The sequence below is a fragment of the Mytilus edulis genome, chromosome 4 (assembly GCF_963676685.1).
Source record: "Mytilus edulis chromosome 4, xbMytEdul2.2, whole genome shotgun sequence".
NCBI lineage: Eukaryota > Metazoa > Mollusca > Bivalvia > Mytilida > Mytilidae > Mytilus > Mytilus edulis.
Window position 1 is genome coordinate 55,053,594 of NC_092347.1, and position 26,090 is coordinate 55,079,683.

Consider the following 26,090-nt stretch of genomic DNA (forward strand, 5'->3'; position numbering starts at 1 on the left):
CTCAGTCAAGCATCATTCTGATCTAATTCACTTTTTATATATATATGTATATTAATTCCCGAATGAGTAATCTTTAAATATCTGGTTGATATTCTATGAACTTCTATGAACCTATCATCCCCCAAATCTGACAAGCAGAAAATAAGGGTCTAAGCCAAAATTTGAGACATGTGTTTAAATGAATATTTCTTTATGTGTATTGAACATCATTTTTTTATGTACTTGAACTGATGTAGGATTTGTTTGTCATTCCATCAATAAATATAAGCCACGTCTTGCAATAAAAACGTGCCGTCTGATGTTATCCTCATGTTTTTTGTTTGTGCATAGCAAAAACAACTTTGTATCAGAACTTTGCAAAACGCATTTACTTAGGTTGGTCATCTTGTTTCTGAATTAAACACAGATTGTAAATGAGAACAAGAAGACTTGAAAGAAGCAATTTATAATTTGAGGTCATTTCACATAGTTTCATTCAATTTTATCAAACTACTGAAAACAGATCTTATTGATTGTATGGTTATTAATGTTTATAATTAAACTCATTATAGATACCCGGAATGAAATTTTGTATTTTCGCCAGACGCGCGTTTCGTTAAAAAAGCATATGAACAAAAATTCCTAAAAGTTTTGCAAAATATAGCTAACTTAATCTAGTATACATGAGTTAAAAAAGCCTTAGTATTTCAATATTCAAAGTTTGTAAACATTATGTGATATGGTTTTATCTATAAAATATGACTAAAATTTTCAAATATCATTTATAAGTTTACAAGAAAATAGGTAATGAACTTGTTAAACCGCACCAAATTTTGTTTTTGTGCCAAATAAGGTTTTGGGCCATGTCTTGTTTATTGTTTGCTTTGTTGGTACTTCCATTTTTTGGAGTAGGATGTTGGGACTTCGTGAGACCTTTGGTCTACTTTTCTTAAGATATCATGTTATGTTTAGTGGGTTTTAACGTGAATACTTGAAATGCAAATCTGTATATAAACAAAATCGAATACCAAGACAACCTTTATTTATATTCAATTCCTACATATCAGTTTCGTAAACTGCTTAAGGCCTTGGTAAAGATGGGTCCAATGGGAATTGTTTACCAGTACCATGAATAACAACTTCATTAGCTGAAAAAAGAAATAAAACCAACCTGTTACTCAATGTTACATTATTATTCTCATTTAAACAGACAAGTGTACGTATATAACAACATCCCCAGAAGAGACTACTGAGGTGTATACAGCGTCCTACCACTTACCATATTTTCACCATTCATGATTTTAAGGTTTCGAAGTACGCTTCTGTGTACTATTAAAAATGTTACTGAACAATATCAATAAAATGATTCTGATATTACTTTCAGTATAATTTATATAGACTTTCCAGTTTTGAAAATTGCAACACATCTATATATATATCCAATTCTGAATTTTACTTTGGCATTTAGAAATATCTTAACGTTATGCGATTCTTTAGTAGCATGATGATGATCACACTATGCAAATCATATATTATGTAAACCCCGGGCTAACAGAAGCGGAATATAAAAGTATCATTGTATCTATTCGACCATTGGTTCGTTTGTTTGTTTGCTTCCATCGTCCAACCCCATTCGGCAATCCTCGGTAGAATCCGCTACTCTCCTTAGATGAGGGTACGGAATCAGCCGAGTTGTGACGAATGTGTCCAATCCCTTTGTTAACGCACTGGTCAAACCAATTTGTTTTGTTTCCAATGACAAAATGCGGTCATCACCATTGTCTCTTTTGAAATTTCGTTTTAAGCTGTGAACGGATTTTAAAATCCTAATATCATTTTCATTTTCAAATTGCTTTGTTTTTAAATCTAATTTTCTTTGAAACTACTTGTTAAATAGCCACTTTTTAAATTTTGTTTTGGAAGAAAGGACATTCATTTCGATAGTCCTGCTAATAACTTTTTGAGATTCATTCAGTTTTTATTCATATTGTTTCATTTTAAATCATTATGAACATGCTGATAGTTGTCTCATTGGCAATAATACCACATCTTCTTTTTTATATTGACGTATTTGCCACTGGGCGTACCAATCAATCAATCTGATTTCAAATCATGACATGAATACACGGTTAATACTTAATGCTGTAACATGTTCATACTTTTGTAAACAAATAACTTTCGAAAACAATTATATTTGAAATGTGAATTTGTATTGATTTATAAGGGTTTGTTGATAAATAAAATTTATTCCGTTGTACGTTTATAAATATTCATGACATGTGACCATTTGTTTGCACTTAAAACCCGTGCGGTCATCTTTCTGACCATCGACTCTCGCTATAGACTAAAGAAGAGACACGTGTATTAACGGATGATTTAATGTGAATTTGTAATTGGAATTATGATATTATTGTTATTATGTTTGTATTTGATACATACATGTCATATTTAGGAAAGGTTATAGCGAGGAGCACACCTACATTATGTTGTTTGTTCTTTGTTAAGGCCATAGAATATTCGGACGAACGTAGTGAGAGAGAATAAAACATTAAAATTGAAATCTATAAACAATGGGGAACATGTTCTAGTACTCGTCAAATTCATTTAATATGCATAATATTAATTGACAAATACGACAGTTTGTCTGCATGTTTCAGTAAACTGTTTTCTACTATTAGCGGTTGTCACAAAGATCATTTTCAGATTATCTTGAATATCAGTTTTCCTATTCCGGAAGTTTTTTTGGGTGTATGACCCATGAATTTTGCTTTTATGACAGGACTGACGTACTTTAAAATCTGTTAGATTTCCCGTTCACTGTTAAAATAGGAAGTGTTTAATCGTCTTTTTTCGACTAATTGGTCTTCATGGAACAACACAGAAGAACGCTTTAGCGTATCACTTTCACAGATTTAGCATAATTATTGTTTATAATTTCATACAATTGAGTAATTAATCAAATGGCAAACTTAAAAGTTCTTATAATCCTTCCAATTTTAGAATAATCAAAACCAGTGATTATTCGATTTTCGATCCTAATTAAATGGTGCGTGATGTATGTTGATAGTTCTTTAGCCATGTTTAAACAAGTACTATGTTGAAAACATCGACACGATTCTTAAAAATGTCAATAGCAATTATCATTACCATTAAGGAGGCTCGAGGGTACAAAAAAATCAGCAAAACTGAAAACTGAAACATTTGTTTTTTTCATTACACATTTTATTGATCACACTATCAGTTGTTACTTTATGATATGGTACAAAAATCAACCAAAAAAATCGTTTTGGCCCCAGATGACTTTTAAAATGTTTTATCATTGAAAGCTCCAAATTATCTCCCTTTGGTGAAAAAACTGCCATTTTTTTTTGCATAAAAATTGAAATAACTTTTTTTAACTCATCGGGACCTATATTTTTTTTTCAAATGAACTGTACTTAAACTAAACTATTGTACAATTTAAGCGATTTGTGTAATTTAGTTCTTCTTTTTATTTCGATTTAACCTTTTCTTTCTCCTATTAGGTTAACAGAAAAAAAAGTAACATAACAACAATGCATGCTTCTTTTAAAGGCAGATTGTAAGCTGAAATGAACGGTCACCCCATATTCTTAGTTAATTTTTCCATTAAATATAGGATAAAGTTAATTTATAGAAAAAATAGCGAAATCCTATATTTAAAAAAATTGATTAAGACCCGTGAGCCCCCTTAAGCAACAGTTACCTGCTTATTGATTTGATATGAGAAATTTCATGCAGTTATTGCATCAATGTTGTTGATAAATTATGTATAGTCTTGAGGAGAATATTATAGTTCCGAGGAGAATATTATCATTGATCATCTCAACGAGATTGATTTTCTCGCTTGAGACGGTACGGCGAAAGCGAAAAATGCAATCAAGTTGAGATGACCAATGATAATCTGTTTATCGCTGTTTTACCTACGACGACGTTGTCAATTTCATGTCAATTTCATTAGCAACGTCACGTGCCTCCTTAGTTTCTAGCGATCACTTTACATCTCAAGCGAGTAGTATGATATGAAAAATTATCACAGAAAAAATGCACAAAATAGTTGTAATACCAAAATTGGTAAAACTGAAAGCACCATTTAAGCATAAACAATACATGTTTCTTTAGCTATTTGTAAATGGACTCGTTCATAATTGAAAAGAAATCGCTATGCTATTTTTGTAATCTATCATGTTGGTATTTACATTTTTTAACATCTTATAAGAAATCAGCATTACGTCAACAATTGTTGCGCAAATATTTCGATATGAAAAGACAGGATTTTTTTCTACCAAACGTTAAATAAACTTTATGTGCTTGTGTAAATGCTGTTTTGTTCCGACGTTGGAAAGAACTAACTAGCCGAAAAGTTCCGGAGGAACTTATTAACTAGTTACTTTGTTCTTCCTCTGGTTTAAAAGTTCCACCGGAACAAAGTGACTAGTTGAAAAGTTCCAACGTAACATATCAACTAGTTAGAAAGTTCCTTTTTGACAAATTAGTCAAAACCGGAACTAACCAACCAGGCAGAAAGTTCCATTTGGAGAATTGATGCAAAGTAAAAGCGCAACATATTATATTTGAACCTTTCAAAGGGGAACCAAGATACTGATTATAGTCAAAGGGGACTTATCAACCAGTCACAAAGTTCCTTTTTGGCAATAAAGTCAAAACTGGAAATAGCAAACTAGCCCAAAAGTTCCAACGGAACTTATCAACCAGTCACAAAGTTCCATTCGGAGAATTGATGGAAAGTAAAAGCGCAACATATTATGTTTGAACCTTTTCAAAGGGGAACAAATATACTAGCCACAAAAGTCAAACGGAACTTGTCAACTAGTCACAAAGTTCCTCTTTGTCAAATAAGTCTATAACGGAAATGACAAACAAGTCAAAATTACCAACGGAACTTATCAACTAGTCAGAGAATTCACTAGCTAGAGGCTCTAAAGAGCCTGTGTCGCTCACCTTGGTCTATGTGCATATTAAACAAAGGACACAAATGGATTCAAGACAAAATTGTATTTTGGTGATGGTGATGTGTTTGAAGTTCTTACTTTACTGAACGTTCTTGCTTCTTACAATTATATCTATAATGAACTTTGCCCATTAGTAACAGAGAAAAATATTTGGTAAAAATTTACATAAATTTACCAAATTAATGAAAATTGTTAAAAATTGACTATAAAGGGCAATAACTCCTTAAGGGGTCAATTGACCATTTAGGTCATGTTGACTTATTTGTAGATCTTACTTTGATGAAAATTATTGCTGTTTACAGTTTATCGCTATCTATAATAGTATTCAAGATAATAACCAAAAACAGCAAAATTTCTTTAAAAATTACCAATTGGAGGGCAGAAACCCAACAACCGGTTGTCCAATAGTTATAAAAAGTACCAGGATTATAATTTTATACGCCAGACGCGCGTTTCGTCTACATAAGACTCATCAGTGACGCTCAGATCAAAAAAGTTAAAAAGCCAAATAAATACAAAGTTGAAGAGCATTGAGGATCAAAAATTCCTAAAAGTTGTGCCAAATATGGCTAAGGTAATCTACTCCTGGGGTAAGAAAATCCTTAGTTTTTCGAAAAATTCAAAGTTTTGTAAACGGAAAATTTATAAAAAAATTCATTTGAATATTTCAGGGCAGATATATATTGACTTAATTAACAATTTAACTCCTTGTCAGATTTCCTCTAAATGATTTGGTTTCAGAGTAATAAGCAAAAAACTACATTTTACCCCTGTTCTATTTTTAGCCGTGGTGGCCATCTTGGTTGGATGGCCAGGTCATCGGACACATTTTTCAAACAAGGTACCTCAAAGATGATTGTGGCCAAGTTTGAATTAATTTGGCCCAGTAGTTTCAGAGGCGAAGATTTTTGTAAAAGATAACTAAGATTTACGAAAAATGGTTAAAAATTGACTATAAAGGGCAATAACTCCTAAAGGGGTCAACTGACCATTTCGGTCATGTTGACTTATTTGTAAATCTTATTTTGATGAACATTACAGTTTATCTCTATCTATAATAATATTCAAGATAATAACCAAAAACAGCAAAATTTCCTCAAAATTACCAATTCAGGGGCAGCAACCCAACAAAGGGTTGACCGATTCATCTGAAAATTTCAGGGCAGATAGATCTTGACCTGATAAACATGTTTACACCTGTCAGATTTCCTCTAAATGCTTTGGTTTTTGAGTTATAAGCCAAAAACTGCATTTTACCCCTATGTTCTATTTTTAGCCGTGGCGGCCATCTTGGTTAGTTGACCGGGTCACGCCAAACATTGTTTAAACTAGATACCCCAATGATGATTGTGGCCAAGTTTGGTTCAATTTGGCCTAGTAGTTTCAGAGGAGAAGATTTTTGTAAAAGTTAACGACGACGGACGACGACGACGGACGCCGGACGCCAAGTGATGAGAAAAGCTCACTTGGCCCTGTGGGCCAGGTGAGCTAAAAAAGGGAATAACACATCACACAGTTCCGTTTATAGTTGTTCTGTTCCGCCAGAACTATTCAACTAGCTATATTGTTCCGGGACTTTTCAACTAGCTACTTTTTTCCAGAACTTTTCGACTGCGCTCGGAATAAAACAACTAGTTGGAAAGTTCCATCGGAACGAAATAACTAGTTGAAAAGTTCCGCCGGAACAAAGTAACTGACGGAACATAATGGCTGTTACACTTGTACATTTATGCAACTTGCCCATTTGAGTAATTTGATCTTCTATAACAACACCATTTGCAGCTGTTAATTTCATTTTCAGTGGAGTATGAGCAGATGGGTGAACTGGTTTCTCGAAAACACCTGGGCCCATTAACCAAAATCCGTCTGAGGAGTGATGCATAGCAGCCCATCTTTGACTTTTCGGTTGCCATACTGACAGTCCAGTGACTGGAATTCTGTGAGAAGAAAAATAAACAGATTTAGAAAAACCAGTCATAGTGACTGTCTTGTTCGTGCATTATTGCACTGTTGCATGGTCTTTTGTTTTTAGGTGTACTATCCTTGAGAATTTTAGATGAATATGAAATTTGTCTAATGCTTAACAGAGATTTTGACGAAACATGAAACAATACGCCATAATACCCGTCTTTTATAATATCATATGTTAAACTTGCATATCTATAGATTAGCTGACTATTTATTACTTGAGCCATTTATGAGTATTTCTCTAATCTTACACGATTTATCTTTTTCCTTACCTGGTTCCAATCAAACTAATCTATGGTCATACTGTAAATTGGAACATTTCGCCAGCAGTTTGTTTTTCTAAATTCGCGATTAAGGTAAATCGCAAAAAAAAATATTATCGTATCGACTACGAAATACATGCTCAATAAACAAGCGTAGATGGATTTTTTTCTAAATGAAAATGGAAAGTTCAAAATTCATAGCTCCATTTGTGAACCAGCAAATTTCATCAATTTTTGTGCTAAGAACAGCAAATATTATATCTGAACATATTATCGTTAAGATACCCTTACCTTGCATTCCTAACTTGGAGTTTAAGGTACCATGGATTACTTCCCTGGAATTTGTATTCCAATTTTGTGTTGCCTACTGGACATTGAACTGCTTGTATTTCTACTTCCCATCTGCCATCTCCGTTTTCAGCTAGGTCTACGGACCCTGATCAATAATTAAATAAAAAGGGTATTTTTTAAACCATTCAAAACGTGTCGAAAGAGAGAACACAGGTGCCCAGTACTTTATTTTCAATTTTTAATTTCACAATTATGTGCAAACTCCCCAAACTCATTTAATTGACATTTTTTGTTAATGTACAATCAAAGTTAAGACAATTTTGTTATGTCATCTTTAAAATCCAAAACAATTCTCTAAAAAGTCTAGCCGGGAGGCAGGAAACAAGACGATTTTTGTTTGCATAATTCTGAAAGAGAGGCGAAGGACACCTTCAAACTTACAAGGAAAAACAAGCTGGTAATACTATGGCAAAAACAAACGACGAAGAGACCAAACAACGTACACAAAATACAACATAGAAAAAAAGACTGACCAGCACAACCCCGACCAAGACGGGGGTGATCTCCAGTGCTTCAGAAGGTTAAGCAGTGAATAATCAATTGTTGTGTATAATATACTTACCAGCAAGGCATTCTGGGCATAAATCTTTGACAAACACGGTAGAATCTCCTACAATAGGATCACTTCCTAACCCTTTTCCACTACCATGTACCTACAAATTGAATAACATCTCTATCAAACTAAGAAAGGGTATATAATATGTGTTACATTTTCTAGTATTTCACTACATAAAAATAAACATTTCACTACATGCAATGCAACATGTACATGTTAATATGAACGCATTTGCTTATCCTGTAACAGACAAGAAATTGAGGATGAATACCATTTCTTCTCAATCTGTCCATGCTATAAATCATTAAGGGATACCTATATACAAAATATTAATAAAAATCTTAATTTCAATTTTATTAAATTGCAGTCCACTATAACACTAAATCATTTGACTGTACTTTTAAATAGCAGTCTACCAGTCATTATAAAAATCACCTTAAAGTATATTAATGATTGTCTTTTATTAAGAACATCTGTATAACTTTTTTTTTAATATGCAACCTAATTTTTGTTTGTGTTCTTTTTTTAATTGTTCATGAACATTAACAATGTGTTAACTGTTGATATTTATAGCCTTTTTTTTCTTTGCTGTGAATACCACTGTCACTCTAATATAATTATAATCAATTTAACTATTGTCAGTTTATTGTCTTAATTTTGTATGCCATAACCATTTAATGTAAATGTGTTTGTGCGAATAAAATATTGTCTATTGTCTATTTTAAAACGTTTGAATACATGACAATGAAATACTACAATTGTAGTGAGGTGGAAAAAAACCTACAGAATACTTTTTATCTACTTTGGAACATGTTTGATACAAAAAAAGTTTTGACCTGAGCGTACATCATGTACTGTACTCACCTTAAAGCACATTCCACAAGACAATGAGTTGAAAAACTGTGGTCTATTCAATGCAATAAGAGTATATCATGTATTGTACCAAACTTAAAGCACATTCTACAAGACAATGAGTTGAAGAACTGTGGTCTTTTTAATGCAACGATAGTATATTTTGTACTGTATTCAATGAGTTGAAGAACTGTGGTCTATTCAATGCAATTAGCGCATATAGCATGTATTGTACTAACCTGAAACCACATTCCACAAAACAATGAGTTGAAGAACTTTGGTCTATTCAATGCACTGAGCGTACATCATGTACTGTACTCAATGAGTTGAAGAACTGTAGTCTATTCAATGCAATGAGCGTACATCATGTTCTGTATTAAATGAGTTGAAGAACTGTGGTCTATTCAATGCAATGAGCGTACATCATGTACTGTACTCAATGAGTTGAAGAACTGCAGTCTATTCAATGCAATGAGCGTACATCATGTTCTGTACTAAATGAGTTTGAAGAACTGTGGTCTATTCAATGCAATGAGCGTACATAATGTACTGTACTAAATGAGTTGAAGAACTGTTGTATATTAAATGCAATGAGCGTATATAGCATGTATTGTACTCACCTTAAAGCACATTCCACGAAACAATGAGTTGAAGAACTGTGGTCTATTCAATGCAATGAGCGTACATCATTTACTGTACTCAATGAGTTGAAGAACTGTTGTATATTAAATGCAATGAGCGTATATAGCATGTATTGTACTCACCTTAAAGCACATTCCACGAAACAATGAGTTGAAGAACTGTGGTCTATTCAATGCAATGAGCGTACATCATTTACTGTACTCAATGAGTTGAAGAACTGTTGTATATTCAATGCAATTAGCGTATATAGCTTGTACTGTACTCACCTTAAAGCACATTTCACAAGATAATGAGTTGAAGTACTGTGGTCTATTCAATGCAATGAGTGTATAGCATGTACTGTACTAACCTTAAAGCACATTCCACAAGACAATGAGTTGAAGAACTGTGGTCTATTCAATGCAACATAACGTTTGATGTTTCCTGCTGCAACAAGTGGTGGTAGGCTTGGAGGCGAGTAACTACATGTTCCTTGTTCTCCAGCTCCATAATAAGTACCCTGAAAAGGACAAATTAAATTGGCATCAGAAATATTCCTGTATATTTCCGGCATTTTGTAATCTGTTAAAGACGGTGACATAAACGTTTACTGAAGCTGCACCGAATTCTCCTTCCAAAAGGAGTACCACATAATATACGCCTGCATTTTTGGGTAAGTGTTTGCAACTACTAGGTCGATTTTTGTCCTGGACGTTTCTTCTCAAATGGCATCACCAGTCCAGTAGGCAGCAGTTGTAGCTATAACATTGCATACTGTTTTTTTAGATGATAAATTATTCGAAACTCTTAGGCAGTGATGACCTAAGCCGTATTTGGCAAATTTAGGGAGAATTTTTTATTATGAAAGCTCTGTCACTTTGTACCCCAAAAATCATACCACTTCCTATCAATAAAAACAAGAGACCGACATAGAAAAGGAGTGACCAAGAGCTTATTCAAATGAACATGTTTTAATGCAATGTGCAAGCGACTGTGACAAATCAATCAATACTAAGACAATTTCAATTTAATTTTAATATTCTTTTCGTTTCTCTTAGTTTCATCGATGTTAGTAAGAATTGATTATAACTATTGCATAACCGTTATTAATTATTCTAACTTCAATAAAAAAAAAATAGTAATCAAATCACGATTCTCTAGAGGATTGAAACAGGTAAATTACAAATATTTTTCATTTATTATTTAAACATCTTAAAAGTCATATTGTGTATGCGTATGAAATATTTCGATGTGTGATTTAAACGGTAATATTACGATTGTGAATATGCAGTCAATGATACATGGATGTGTTGCATAATATGCCCAAGTTAACTTCGGATAAATTGGATACACGGTTGACAATTTGGCTGTTTTGATTTGCTATATTTAGTTTTGTTGTTTTCATAAAATTTTAAATGGAAATGGGGAATGTGTCAAAGAAACAACAACCCGACCACAGAGCAGACAAACTGAGCCGAATGCCACCGGTCCGAATGCCACCAATGGGTCTTCAATGCAGCGAGAAACTCCCGCATCCGGATGTTGGCCCCTTAACAAATGTGTTACTGGTTCAGTGATAATGGACGTCATCCTAAACTCTTAATCATACACAAGAAACTTAAATTAAAAATCATACAAGACTAACAAAAATCAGAGGCTCCTGACTTGGGACAGGCGCAAAAATGCGGCGGGGTTAAACATTGTATGTACTGTAATGTTTATTGGTCGTTAATGTTACTAATAAGTAGGATCATCTTATTGCAGCAATGCATGGTGTACGCTAGAGAATGAGTTAGACAGGTTTAGACGTTTGGCGGGAAAGTCGGTGGTTAGGTTCATGGGTATGGGGTGTTTTAGAGGGATTGCTGTGTTCGGTATCGGGAACATTGAGAGAACACCCCTATCCAGAAAATAGTATCTTCGCCCTGGGGTATATAAGAGAGTGAGAAACGGCATTCGAGGCTGTCGGTTGTCTGTCGATGAGCTGTCATCCTTCAACCGAGAGTACGTCGGATATATTAAGTGCTAGAAGAGCCTGAATATTCAGAGGACACTTTTTACTGGATACAAAGTGGACGTACACGTTGACAGGATTGACACAGCAGACTGTCCCACTCGGAAGACAGGCTGTACCAGCCCGCACTGTCTAGTAGTGACAGACTGACAGACTGTCCCACTCGGAGGATAAGTTGTACCAGACCGCACTGTCTGGTAGTGACAGACTGTCCCACTCGCAGGATAAGTTGTACCAGACTGAACTGTCTAATAGTGACAGACTGTTCCATTCGGAGGACAAGCTGTACCAGCCACATTGTCTTATAGTGACATACCGTCCCATTTGGAGGACAGGCTGTTTTATTGTATTATATTTATATATATAATTGTCCGTTGTTACTTTATATCGGCAAAGAGTCAGTGTGTATATTTTAGTTCATTGTGTATAGCATAGATAGTTACAGTTATTGGTATTGACGTATTGTTTGTGGACAACTTGGATCCAAGTATTTACTGGAACGGACGTTTGAGATATAAACGCCTGGTTACATGTTACAGTACTAATATTTCATTGACTTTCTTATCTCAATTGTACCTGTTAACGGAATATTTCATTATCACGTGACTAGTACCAAACGATACTTTTACTGATTTCTTTGATACAGAACTGAACAAATTAAGCAATGACATTAAGGAAATCTATAAAATTTCAATTTATCATTGTTTGTTTTATAGACAAAAAAGGTTGAAGTATCGGTTATAAACAATTTTCCGCGAAAAATTACTCTGTTTTTTATAATACAAATGGAAAATTATTTGAATGTAATAGAATCGATGATAAATGTGACAAATAGACAGACAGATCTGTATCGTTCAAACCTGACTCAAGTTGTGACATCAAATCAACATTATCGAATCGTACTCGTCTGCCAGAAAAAGATTTATGGAGGTGAATGATTCTATTCTATTCTATTACAATACCTACCTGAAATGTTGCGATTATCGAAGTGTGTTTTAGGGTTAAGAATAGACGCGGACGTCGAATGTTTTGATTTTTCTACCTTAGGGACGACATCAAAAGTTCAATATAGTATAAAAAACTTAATTCACATAGTTTTTTTCACTGACACCCCCACCCTCCTCTTAACTTAATTTAGGAAAAATTGATTTACCAATAGGGATATATGTAAAAATCGATTTTGGATATACAAAACTTATAGAAAGAGGGACTTGTAGAATTTTAACCCCCACCCCCAAACTATTTGATTTAAGTTTTTTATCCTACATCGATCTTTTGATGTCGTCCCTTACTTGTTGAGTTTTCAGTTCAACAAAATTATCACGATGAATACCACGTGACTAAAACTATCGGGTTTAACCTTAATTAGCAGTAGCACAGTTTTGTCATTCCCCTTTTCTCCTGTTATTCCAAATTTTATAGGTTTTGCAAGAATTGGTGACTCTCACTTTTGACAACGAATGAAGACTGCAAATCTAAGTAACGACTGTTATATAAAGTTTGATTAAAATGACAATTGACAATGAGATGTAATATTCCACCAGAATCCAAATGACGTTATAGGTCCCAAAATGACTTGTTCTGACTTATTTTAGTCCCCCGCCAAAAAAATCAAGAAATTTTTGCTGTTTGTAATTTTTTAGAACATGTTAATCTTATAAGTTTCTTTAACTAGAATTAATCTTATTGTATCTAGGAGTCAAAAACCTGAATACATAAATTATATTAAAATGACAAGTTGAACAATTATATCATTACATGTAGGTATAAGTGATGTACATGTACATATTTGTATTTATGTAAGCATGTTTGCGTAATCAAGCCCTGATTAATACATCATACATGCCTCTAACGCAGTGGCAAAACAAAGTATTTGTTTGAACAATTGAACAAATTATATTAAAACTTATATGTTAAATGGAAAAAAAGAGAGAAAAAAGAAGAAAAACATGTCATATGCATGAGACAAAAGTAAATCTAGTAATAATGTATACTTACATCTCCTTTAAATTTGTTATGATACAAGTTCAAAATTCCTTGGTGTGTGGCTCCTGAAGTCAGAGAAATAACATACATAAATGTAACAATCTTTAGATCCATAATGATGCTCATGGTTAAGTGGCGGAGTACAAGATAAGAAAACTTGTAGATGTTAAATAATTTATACCTTTATCTTTAAGTACAGGTAACAGGATGTCTTGACCACCGTGACATGAACGCCCATATTAATTTTAGTTGGTATCCGTTTAGTGCGAAATTGTCAAATTCCTCATTAATTTTCTTTGTTTAATATTTACTTTCCCTTAAACATGTTAAATGAACTTCATAAATCTCCTATATCGAAAAACCAACGTGGAAAAAAGCTGAAAAAACTGTAAAAGTTTAACAAAAGTATGCTGCGAAAACTGTCTTATCACATATTCAAGTATTAGATTTTGGGTACATTGTGATGTGCACAATTCAACTGCCTATAATATTTTGCACATTGCACTTGAGTCACAAAGTAAAATATCATTTGCGCCAAAACGAATTACTAGTTTTACGCCTTTTTCAAGTCGCATAAATGACGATAAAAGTTTCAAAGTAATTTGTATCCAAAATACAAGGCTCGTTGAAGACATTATCTAAAGTATCCCCTTATGTTTGTAAATTAATTCATATCCTTTTCACAACATTCTTTGAAAGTCGGCATGGATTCAAATTAAAAATGTCTACATTTTCGGAGGAAAATTATGAACAGAAATTCAAACCCCTTTTTTTTTTGACAACACGAATGCACATACAGATTAACCAATGGTTGCGGAATACAGACAGGGCTTACAAATGCAATGAAGAATTGATGTTATTGGGATATCCTGCTTGACATCCTCGATATCCTACATCCACCTCGCAGGGCTGGGCGACGAGTGGTAACATGGAAATAATGGCGAGTAAAAGTGTTTGGTACACGTAAATTGTAATATCGAATAAATAGTACGCATATAGTATTATAAAAGTATTACTTAATACAGAAATTATTGGCTCAAATGAAAGATTTTGCTTTGACGTAAATGAAATGAGGTTTGTGACGGAAATGCAAAGGGCCGTCTACGATTTATCATTTATTTATCCTTAACTTTACCTGGTTGCTTTGTTGGTGCTGGGAGTGTAGTTGGTGATACGGTTTGTTGCTGTGTTGTTGGTTGTATCGTTTGACTTTTCGTTGTTGACGGTGTTGTCTGACTTTTTGTTGTTGACTGTGATGCCTGACTCTTTGTTGTTATTGGTGTTGTGTTCTTTACTGTTGTTGTACTCTGCTTTGTTGTTACTGATGTTGTTTGCTTCGGTGTTGTCGTCAGTTGTATGGTCCGACTGGTTGTAGGGGATACTGGTGGTGTTTGTGTTATAGGTGGTTTTGGGTCACTTCCCGTCAAAATAGCGCAACCTCCAGTCGGGGGTTTGTCGGCATCGTAATAAATATGGAAAATGAAAGTTAACTCTGGTGGATGCGCTGTCCATTTGTTCTTCAAAATGTACCAACGGTCACTTGGGTCTCTCGAAAACTCTGTTGTGGTCCAGTCCTGAATTAAAGGAAAATCCATCATATTCTATATAGTTTTTCCGACTACATATTCCATACACTACATTGAATCTAATAAGGATTTGAGAATCATCACCAAATAATCATCTAACTTTTTTTTAAATAAAAACAACACGTTTTTAATTTCATGCGTTTAAAACGCTTTTTAATTAACCTTCATTAGGAACATTCACAGCCGAATATTAGAAATCCAAGAATATATATGAAACAAAGCAATTGAAGAGCAATATAATTATATAACCCTCCAAAAAAGGCCAACAACAATAGTCCCATCTATAGGGTAACTTTGCCTGAAGAGGTGAAACTTTAGTTTCTTTATAACTTCAAAATTTATAAACGAACAATTTTAGAAAGGTTTGTCATAAATTATGTCAGTACCAAAATAATGACTACTGAGCTGAGGATACCCTCTTGGAATTTATAGTCTACTATCAAGTTCGTGTACATGTATCGACCAAGTGCTACAAAAAATGAAAACAACGTCATTAATTCCATGTTTCAGAAACGCCTTTCTGCATTAACCATCATCAGGAACGCGCAGCAATGATAATTCGATTAATGATGAGTTATAATAGAAGATAAGGCTAGCCATACCTTTAGTTCTGATGTTTCCTCGTTCAAAGTAACAGATATATAAAAAGCTTCAAGTATCTTTTCAACAGGAAGGATACATTTCCCTTGCATGACCATCATCCCATTCTCCTCCCAGTCATTTTCATGAATAATGTTTCCGACATCTTTCAAGGTAGCTGCAGGTTCCTCTACATTACTTGAACATGAACCAGAAATTGGGACGTATGCCTCCTTATATGTTAGTCTAAAATGTACGTCTATTGTCTTTGGCCCATATTCGTACTTGCTTTTCATTTTGTATGTTTTACCGTCATCAAGGCGGTCTGTGACTGTCATTACCCATGTCTATAATTTAAAAAAAAAGTTTGTCGTCATATATTTCGTCTTTATCATCCTGTTCAATCGCTCTCGTGTCTTTTTTTATCACGGCTTTTGATATGAACAGGAATTAACAGCGATATCACAATGTATGATGAGAAAATGAAAACGATAAACAGATTATCGGGTTTTTATATAAGTATATAGATATCGTAAAATATCAGACGCTTGACACAATGTGAAACTATTTTGCGCGTTCGCTGCGCTCACTTTCCAAAAAGGTTCACATTGTAATTCGCTGCTGATAATTTACGATATTACTGTGTAGAAACTCTGATAAACTATAGTTAACTTTAATATCTCGCGATATATAAGTGCAGTTAAAAATAGAAATATAACAATTCATTTTTTGTTTATGAATTTGTTAATTTTTTTTTTTATCTGGAACGTACCTAATAAAACTGTTTTTTTTGCAAGAAGCACAATCAAATTCGTACCATTTATTTGTCACCTTACAAATGTCACAGCGTCTAGTGCCAACATAGTCCACCAAACTTGCACATATTTTGTACAGTACATGACGATGTACATGTGTACCATTTTATTTTACTTTGATCTGAGTGGCTTTTATGGTTTTCGATCAAACGAATAAATGTTTTGAGATGACGTACGCACACGTCTTTCTTTTATTGTCAAATGACTTCAGTTGAGATAAGAATATTGTCTCTTCTATATAGAACTTGTCTTCACTAACAAGCGAACAGGAAACCTTGCAGAATTTGTTATCAATGCGAAAAAATAATCTTTTTTTCTGCCTTTGAATTGTCAGTTAGTTTCCAAATTATGAAATTGAATATCCTTCTTCATATATTTCTTCCAGATTTTTTTTTATTAAATCATACCTTGATATCTTTTGTTGGAATATTGGTATGTATTGTCATTTCCCATGCACCCTTTCTTTGTTTTTCTGTAATATCAAACGTGCAGAACGCAGATGACTTTAATTTTCCATTCCTTTCCCATGTACTGGATACTTTCATTGGAACTGATGCACGGACGCAGGAAATTACGTATCCTACACAAAGTATGATATTTTGAATATGCATTCTCCTAAAAAAAAAAGATGAAGATAAAGAAGTAAATTTTAAACTTTACATCTTCAAATGCCATGGGACAAAGATTTCTCGTTGCATTGAATGCCTGTTGGTGATCTTCTGCTGTTGTCTGCTCTATGGTCGGGTTGTTGTCTCTTTGGCACATTCCCCATTTCCATTCTCAATTTTACTTACTTGTTAATACACAAGAGTCAATGTAATATGTACTAATGCAAACATACTTACGTTTTATTTTCTTGTTTCTGCATGATGTCCTTTGGGGTTGCTCTGGGATTTGGGTGCTCTCATTGTTCAATGACAAGCAGTAAGGGGGCAACTTGGGAACAGTTCAAGTGCCACAACCCAAATTCAAACTTGATCTATATTTTGTCAAGATAGACAAACAGTAAGGTTGTTCGTTTCGACTTCTTCGCATTTTGTGTTTGTGTTATTTGAATCATGATTTTTTTTTATTTTTTTTTTTATTTTTTTTTTTTTTTTTTTTTTTTTTTTTTGTGTAATTGAGTTTATTTGTTTTCCATCAGTTTTGTAACTCACAATTAAATTTTAATATCTCATGAAAAAATATTCTGTTTTTTTGGAAATGAAAAATACTAAAAAAAAAAGCCATAGACAATGAAGAGACGAAAATAAAAGACCAACACATGTGTGCCATTAAAACAGGTTGATTGTCATACATTGTAACATCAGATCTTTCTAAGATGTAATAAGCGAGGCAACATTCCTCCATTAGTTGTGTCAAACCCTATAGAAAAAATACATTTTCTGTTTTATGATGCGTGCTTATATGACATAAAAACAAATGGAAACCAGTTTCAGGCATAAGCGTTTTACACGGATTATGTGTTATAATCTTGGACAAAGGTCTTTAATGCATTTACTCTACTTATCGCATTATTAATTCTCTGTGACAGTTTAGACTATAATTTACAAATACGTGTCGGACACTAATTACTCTTTTAATCTTTTGTTATTTCTAATTTGTCATCTGTTTGAATGTTACTTTACATTTAGTTTGGAGTTTGTTGTTCGGTCTCGCCGGACTGCTAAAATAACAGTTAAAGGAGCGAATATTCCTTCTTGATTTACATATAGTCGAATAGCCATTTTACCCGGCTATAATTGTTAAGATATTGTATTTGATCCGTAATCTGTTCCGTATTCTGATTATGAAAGTTTTTTTGGGTTCATGGAGGTTGAACTGTTTAAATAAGTTCAAGATCGTATACCAGACCCCTTTCGAGCCAATAGCAATACTTTCGTTCACGCTATTTTGGTTTCGACATACCGAATAGCAACAGTAAATAACTATTATCAATTGGAAGTCAGCATCAAATATCCCATCGCTGACATATATAAGATAAAGCTACATGAGAGAAAGCATCATTTAACGTTCGTGCGACGTAAACCAAACACCAATCAATTAAATGAAGAAACTTTTGAAATCTTATCAACAAATTAATAACTCAATTATATCCATCAATCGCGAGAATATATCAACCCTATCAGTAGTGGTCGTGTTTTATAAAAGTACAAATAAATCAGTTAACATTTCTCGGAAATCAACGTACTAAATGGTTTTATGTAGTTGTTTACGGATATGTCCACCATATGAATGTTCTTTTTAAACACGCACGTGGTTATGATAGCACAATTAGAGCAAAACATCCTGTTGTATACTGAGCCAAAATCATCTATGGTTTTATGACTGGGTCATTGAATTAAACTGTTATTGATAATTCCTAATAGATTTTTATCTCATACTGTTTAATCTACAAAGCAATCAGCATGCAAAGGTAATGAGTTGCTTTTTCCCTTCTTTCTGTTTTGTGTTGTACATAGTTTAAACATATTTCAATATGCAAAAGGGATGGATACAAGTTAATCAAACTTATGCAGTCTTCAAGTGTTATGGGGAAGGTAAACCCCAAAAATGCGTGTCTAAAGTGTTATATGAAATCACTAGTACTCGGTTGATACCACTGCTCGAGGACTGTTTGTGCCCGACGGTATCGTTATCTCGGTAGTCGTCTCGAAACTGCGGTACTGACATGATTTTCAACATATATATTTTAAAACTTCCCATCGATGATTCAGAAATCTTCAAACACTTTAATCAAGTCCATAATTTTGCAAAGTGTCAACTGATATTTACTAAATTACTTATTATTTAAGAATTGAATGCTGCTTTTTGTAAATTTATTGGGGTGTAAAAGCGTTGACCGAAGTACATTTTGTATGAAGCGCGAAAGCGCTTCATACTAAAAATGTGCGCACGGTCAACGCTTTTACAACCCTATAACGTTACAAAAAGAAGCATTCAATACTTATAATTACATTTTTTTTTTAACTAGAATCATGAAAACACGATTTTTATCAAGTTTTCGTTTAATTTACCTGTGCACTTTATTGTTGGACCTCGTGTCATCATGAATAATAAATGTTATTGTCTAATACAATTGTTTCAGGAATAGCACGTGATGTGCAGTTAGCCAATCAGAATAACGTATTACAATGAAACATACATCTAATGTAATTATTACAGAAACAAATCCATAATTTTAACCAGAATATTTGTATTTTTTAAACTTGGCTTAATCTAAATATAAAATTAGAAGAGAGATGACTAAAGAATTCCACTATATGTTTCATAAATAGTCCTACAGTAAATAAACTGCATCTATGTCTATTCCTTGTTAATTGAATTGTCACCCATACACATACATCTTATATTGATATAATTTCAAATATTATCAGAAGTTCCACAAATGTTTTCTTAAATATAATCATAGAAAAGTTGTATGAGAAAGATAAAGAGGGGGGGCAAGGGGGTCCCAATAACAGCAAAACAGCAAATTGATTTGGCTCATAACAGATAACAAGGAATTAAAATGGACAAAAACAGATAACAGTAAATGAAATATTAAAATAAAAATCAGTATTTCTTATTACGGATATAATCCTTTGTAATGCATTCCATTTTCTATGACTATGTTTTTAGTATTAATTTATGTATCTAGAATGTGTTTAAATTACTACTCAATATATTATATCTATTGACGTGAGCTCCCTTTTTTTTTTCTTTTTTTTTTTTTATAAATTTTAGATTTTAAGTTTCTGGGTAATGGGTTTTTATTCAATAAAATTGGTGTTTTTTTCCAGTTTTCTGATAATATCTCAAAAATGCTTTCACAAAGCAAAGAATTTTGGTGAATTGTTTATATCTATTAACATGAGGTCACTTTCAATTTTTATAAATTTTAGATTTTACGTTTCCGAGTTAACTGGTTTTATTAATTAAAAAGGGGGTATTTTCCAGTTTTTAGACATTAACACAAAAATGTTTTCAGCAGTTCTCGTGAAACTTCGAAATGTTTATATCTACTGTTGTAAACTCCCTTTCGATTTTATTAATTTTAGATTTTATGTTATTGAGTTAAGGGATTTTATTCATTAAAAAAAGGTGGTATTTTCTAGTTTTCAAAAATAACTCAAAAATGCTTTCAGCAGTTCTCATGAAACGTTGGTGTATTGTTTAAATATATTGACTGAAGCTCCCTTTGTTGCTAATAAAAAAAAATGACCTAAAAGAGTTTGAATATTCCGACTTTTTCTTAATGACCATTTAATGAGGTGCGTGAATTTTTCTTAATAAGACTATGAGGCAAAGTGGTATATAGGGTAGCAAAATCAAAAGCACCAATTATAAGCATGCAATTTATCAAGTACTTCGAACGAATTTTGACACTCCAAAAGCAATTTATTCTACTATTTTCAAAGGCCTTATTTGAACAATTTTTTATCAGCTGAGGTTTTTGATTGTACCAAGTGTATTAGTAGAATACATAGTTTAGTAGGGAAACAATGGCTTGAAACAAAAGAAATCTTTGTTTGTAATGAGTTATGTGCAGCTTCGGATCCAAGTACATGGTTGGAACTTTCATTGTACAATGCATTTGGTTCTGCTTTGAAAAGAATCAGAGCTGAGTCAATGTACCATATTATATAAAAGGTTAACTGGTTGTTAGGACCTAGTCCTTAATTGAGATCCTTGTCAGATATTCCTGGCCATATGTTTTCCTTTTTGTCATATTTAGAATTATTTTTAATTTAATATGTTCGTACGGGAAACAAGGAACATTATTCTCATACAAAAAATTAAGATAATTCTAAATACACATTCATAAAAAAATGGAATTTATTACAAAGGATAATCATAAGATATACTTGAATTGTCCTGGACCTCACTTCTGTGATGGGTAAATGTTAATGGAATCCTTCTCTGAATACGGGACAAACATATTAGTAGTGGTAGACCCTAATGTCCAATGATCTTCAATTTCTTCCGAATATTGGCTGTCAAAAAAAAATGCTAACATTCCAATTTTCAATAACAGTTAACAGCAAATACATTATCACAATAACAGATAACAAAAAAACTAATAGCCCAACAACAGCTAACAGCAAACAGCTAACAAAGAATATATTTTCAAAATAACAGATAACAAAGAATTAAATTGCCCCATAACAGCATTACAGTTAAACACTTTGCCCCCCCCCCCTCGATAAAGTATTGTTCCTTTTGATACATTCAAATATATTTATAATTCTTTGTTAAATAACCTAACATTTCATTTAGACCTCCTTGTAAAAATATCTGTGTATAGATATTTTTGAAATTGATTTATATTGCTTGCCAGTCAATCATATTCTTAAAATCAAAAACATTGCTTTATCAATAAATAATATGAGTCAAACATGATATTTACTTGACTATTGTCCTGTTCAAAGAAAGATTAATAAAGTTTTTAAAGAATACACATTTCAGTATAATTCAATTGAAATACACATTAATGCAGGCAATTTATAACTTCAAGTTTATTGTTTTCTTTTGTTTTTATATTAAATCTGGAAATAATCCCTTTAGATGGGTAAAGCAATAACTTTAGAGTTATTTTTCTTAGAACCATATCATGCTATTTGTATGTGATTATTTTTTTTTATGAATATGAATAACTTATCTATAGGATCTTGGAATGTAAATGGTTTGGGAGATAAGTACAGAGATGATCAATGTATGTCTTGTTTGAAGTATGATATTAATATTCTAATAGAGACTTGGAAAGGTGTTGATGATACTTCAAACATACCTGATTTTAAAAAATTTCAAAAATGTAGAAAAAAGACTAGACGCTCTAGACGATTTAGTGGCTTTATAAATCCCATATCCATAAAGGGATAATGAAATAAAAGATTTAACGTCATCAAAAAACCGTTTATGGATAAAATTAGATAAGAACTTTTTTGGCCTTGAAAAAGATTTATTTGTTTGTGCCACTTACATCCCCCACTAAATTCTCCCCACTATGATGATGATTTCTTGAAATTGGACGCAGAAATTACCCAAGTATCTGATAAAGGTAATGTTTTGGTAATTGGGGATTTGAATGCTCGAATTACAAATCATGATGATTTTATTGCAGATGAAAATAAAATTCATAGCTCTCTACAAATATACTTTCAGAGGACTATTTTCAAGATTTTAATATAGATAGAAATTTTTTAGATAAAGTTTTTAATTCCCAAGGCCAGCAATTGATTGATCTCTGTATCACCTCTGAGTCTCAGCTAAGAGTTTTGAATGGTCGTTTTATTGGTGACATGCTGGGAAATATGACATGTTTTAAACCTAGTGGGTGTAGTATTGTTGACTATTCCTTGACCAGTGTGGACCTTATTAACTCAGTTAGTTCTTTTTTTCAAATATTAGAACCTTCATATTTATCTAATCATGCTCAAATTGTAGTCTTTTTAAAAGGTCGTATATCCCAGCAAAATATAAATATAGACAGAAAATATAGTGAGATAGATATGACATTTGAATGGGAGACTATTTATAAGGAAAAATTATATACTGTTTTAAAAGAAAGCAGCACCAGAGATGAAATACTTGGTTATGAAAATACACTGTTTGAAATAAATTATTCTGGGGTTGAGAGAGCAGGACAACAACTAAATAATATATTTAAAACATTAACCATGCGCTCATGTAAAATTATTAAATCCTTCATAAAAAGAAATTAAAAAAGAAAAAGCCATGGGAAGATAGAGAACTAGCTGATGTAAAGAAAACTGTATCAAATCTAGCCAAATTATTACGAATAATTCCTTATAACTCAGCCTTATAACCTCAATTTAAGAAATAATTTTCTAGGTCACGGTAAACTATGTAAAAAATTAATAAAAAGAAAGAAAAATCAATTTAAAAAGGAAATATTTAGTCAGCTTTCAGCCCTTAGAGATACAGACTCAAAACAATATTGGAAATTATTAAAATCATTAAAATATGAGAACAACAATAATAAAATTGAGCTTCAAGCTGGTTTTCCAGAAATTATTGATCATTTTAAGCATCAAGGAGAGACTGTAAACTATGATAAAGAATTTAAACTAAAATTGAAACCGATATATTTAATGAAACTGATGCACTTTTATTCAATGAGGTAACTGATAAACCTTTTACTATCAATGAAGTAAATAAATGTATACAAAAATTAAAAACTTGGAAAAGCTCTGGTCCAGACCAAATTTGTAATGAAATTATTAAATATAGTGGTGTTGTTACTTGTAAAGCTATTACTAAGCTTTTTAATTTAATTCTTGATTCTGGTAAATATCCACCAAACTGGAAAAATCTTTTACCATACTTATTCATAAAGCTGGAGACAAGCTAGATATAAATAACTATAGGGAGATTTCCCTTCAAAATTGTATCCCTAAACTTTGCAGTAATTAAAGATATGTATAAGTGTTGTGAATCTTCAGTTAAAATAGATAATAAACAATCTGAATTTTTTTAAATGAATAAAGGGGTCAAACAAGGGGACAGTTTGAGCCCAAAATTGTTTAATTATTTTATTAATGACCTCCATTCAATTTTTAATGGGACATATGTGATTCTGTGTCCTTAGATAACACATCAATAAGTAGTCTTAGTTTTGCTGATGATCTTTTAATATTATCAGAATTACAAAACGGTTTACAATCTGCTTTGAATACTAGTAAACTGGAAAAATATTGCTACAAATGGCAACTGACTGTAAATACAAATAAAACAAAAATTATGATTTTTCATTCTAGAAATTCTTTTGAGTCAAATTTTTTTTTATAAACAAAATCAGTTAACTGGAGTTGAAGAGTATAATTTTCTTGGGAACATTATTGATAATAAAGGAACATTTAAGAGATCTACACATGAACTATCCAAGAAAGCCTGAGTTAGGACGATTTCCGCTTGTCTCCTTTATTAAAACTCAAGTTTTATTATATTTTTGTAGAATAAACTGCCATGAAATAAACCCTCTTGTTAAAGAAGCTTTTGCAGTAAATAAGTCTATGTCTGAAGATGGAATATATACTTGGTACACTTTTGCCAAGCATATTTTTAAAGAATTTAATATTGATGAAGAAGAATATATTGATTTTGATAAACCTTTTAAACTTATAAAAAATTCACTCAAAAAAACTTTTAAACATATTGTGAAGGAAAAGTATAATAACATCACTCTTAAAAAACTTTCAAATATTGATAACAGTTCAAAACTTTATCTTTATAGTAAACTTAAAAATTAAATTAAATTCGAGGACTACTTGCACAATCTAAACAATTTTAATAGTCGTCAACTTTTAACAAAACTACGTGTAAGTGATTATAATTTGGAAATTGAATTAGGACGTTTTAAAAAAAAAATCAAAGAGAACACAGACTGTGCAAAGTTTGTAAAATTTTAGATGATGAGAAACATTTTTTCCTTCATTGCCAAATTAACAGTAATGTAAGACATTCCCTAATAAATGCAATTAAAACCCATTAACCTAATTTTAACCAGCTTCACTCAAACTCTAAACTTAAAATATTCTAGATCCCAATAAAGATATTTTGTTCAGTGTTGTATATAAAGCAATCTATGGAATTGCGAAAATAAGGTCCACATTGGTCATTTATATATATATACAACTCGTCTAAACATCAACCCAACAATGTTAGATCTGTAAATTTGCTTTCGCAAATTTTTTGTTCTTCCCTCGCCGGGATTCGAACCCATGCTACTGTGATACCGTGACACCAAATCGCCTGCACTGCAGCCGTCCTGCTAGACCACACGACCACCTGGGCTCTACAAAAATAAAGCTTTCAGTGGCCGTGTGTTACCTTTCCTCGTCAGTTTTAATCTAGCGGCGTACTACATTTACATGATATAAAAGGCATAGAGATGTTAGTGTTACAGATCATTGATGGCGATCCAATGGATAAATCTGTTGTAGAGTTGTCACTGACTCAGACGTACTTATATATACATAGATATAGATAGATATAGATATAGATATATGTTATTAATATCATCTTCACTTTTTTAACACATTTATCATGTATTATACTTCTTGTTATTTTTGTATACAATGTACTACATGTATGTTTGCATTTTAACTCGTCAGGGTTTCATGTTTCTGCAATAAAGATTATTATTATTAAAAAACAAAGGTATCAGCTCACTCAGAAAAGAAGTTCGAAGTCTTAAGATGAACTATATGGCATATATAATATGTAAAGCAATTGTTTTGATACGAATATCTCTCTTACCTTTGTTAAAGACTTGTAACTTGAATATGGTATCTTGCAGATGCTTCAACTATATTTATATATCAAAGGAAAAAATTCGTCGAAAATAGAAAGGTTTCAACAATAAATAAGATTTAAATCTTGACGTATATCTGCATGTAGCTTTTGGACCTATATCTGCATGTAGCTTTTGGACCTAAAATGACCTCGAATCTCCTGGACGTTTTGTTCATTCAAATGTACATACCAATAATTAAATCTTTACCATGTTTACGTGGTCAGTCCGATG

The 26,090-nt window shown here is 32.4% G+C and overlaps 1 protein-coding gene and 1 long non-coding RNA gene across 2 annotated transcripts; both read right to left on the reverse strand.

Annotated features, from left to right (window-relative positions):
* Positions 1 to 1,004: 1,004 nt before the first annotated feature.
* Positions 1,005 to 13,772, reverse strand: LOC139521929 (uncharacterized). Its single transcript, XM_071315689.1, has 6 exons — positions 13,594 to 13,772; positions 9,952 to 10,101; positions 8,115 to 8,205; positions 7,493 to 7,637; positions 6,711 to 6,907; positions 1,005 to 1,127 (listed from the first exon to the last, which is right to left on the reverse strand). The coding sequence occupies exons 1-6, from the start codon at positions 13,705 to 13,707 to the stop codon at positions 1,060 to 1,062; spliced, it is 765 nt and encodes a 254-aa protein (XP_071171790.1). The 5' UTR covers positions 13,708 to 13,772; the 3' UTR covers positions 1,005 to 1,059.
* Positions 13,773 to 15,769: 1,997 nt separating this feature from the next.
* LOC139521930 (uncharacterized) lies at positions 15,770 to 26,090 on the reverse strand. The gene is made up of 3 exons (XR_011664097.1): positions 25,823 to 26,090; positions 16,969 to 17,176; positions 15,770 to 16,093 (listed from the first exon to the last, which is right to left on the reverse strand). It is a non-coding gene; the product is annotated as an uncharacterized lncRNA (long non-coding RNA).

What these genes read in the sequence shown, in the direction of transcription:
- LOC139521929 (XM_071315689.1), bottom strand. Translation starts at nt 13,707, where the DNA reads ATGAGCATCATTATGGATCTAAAGATTGTTACATTTATGTATGTTATT. An exon ending in CTTGTGGAATGTGCTTTAAG is followed by an intron (nt 8,206 to 9,951) that starts GTTAGTACAGTA and finishes TTCAATTTGTAG; the next exon opens with GTACATGGTAGTGGAAAAGG. An exon ending in ATGCCCAGAATGCCTTGCTG is followed by an intron (nt 7,638 to 8,114) that starts GTAAGTATATTA and finishes ATTATTGATCAG; the next exon opens with GGTCCGTAGACCTAGCTGAA.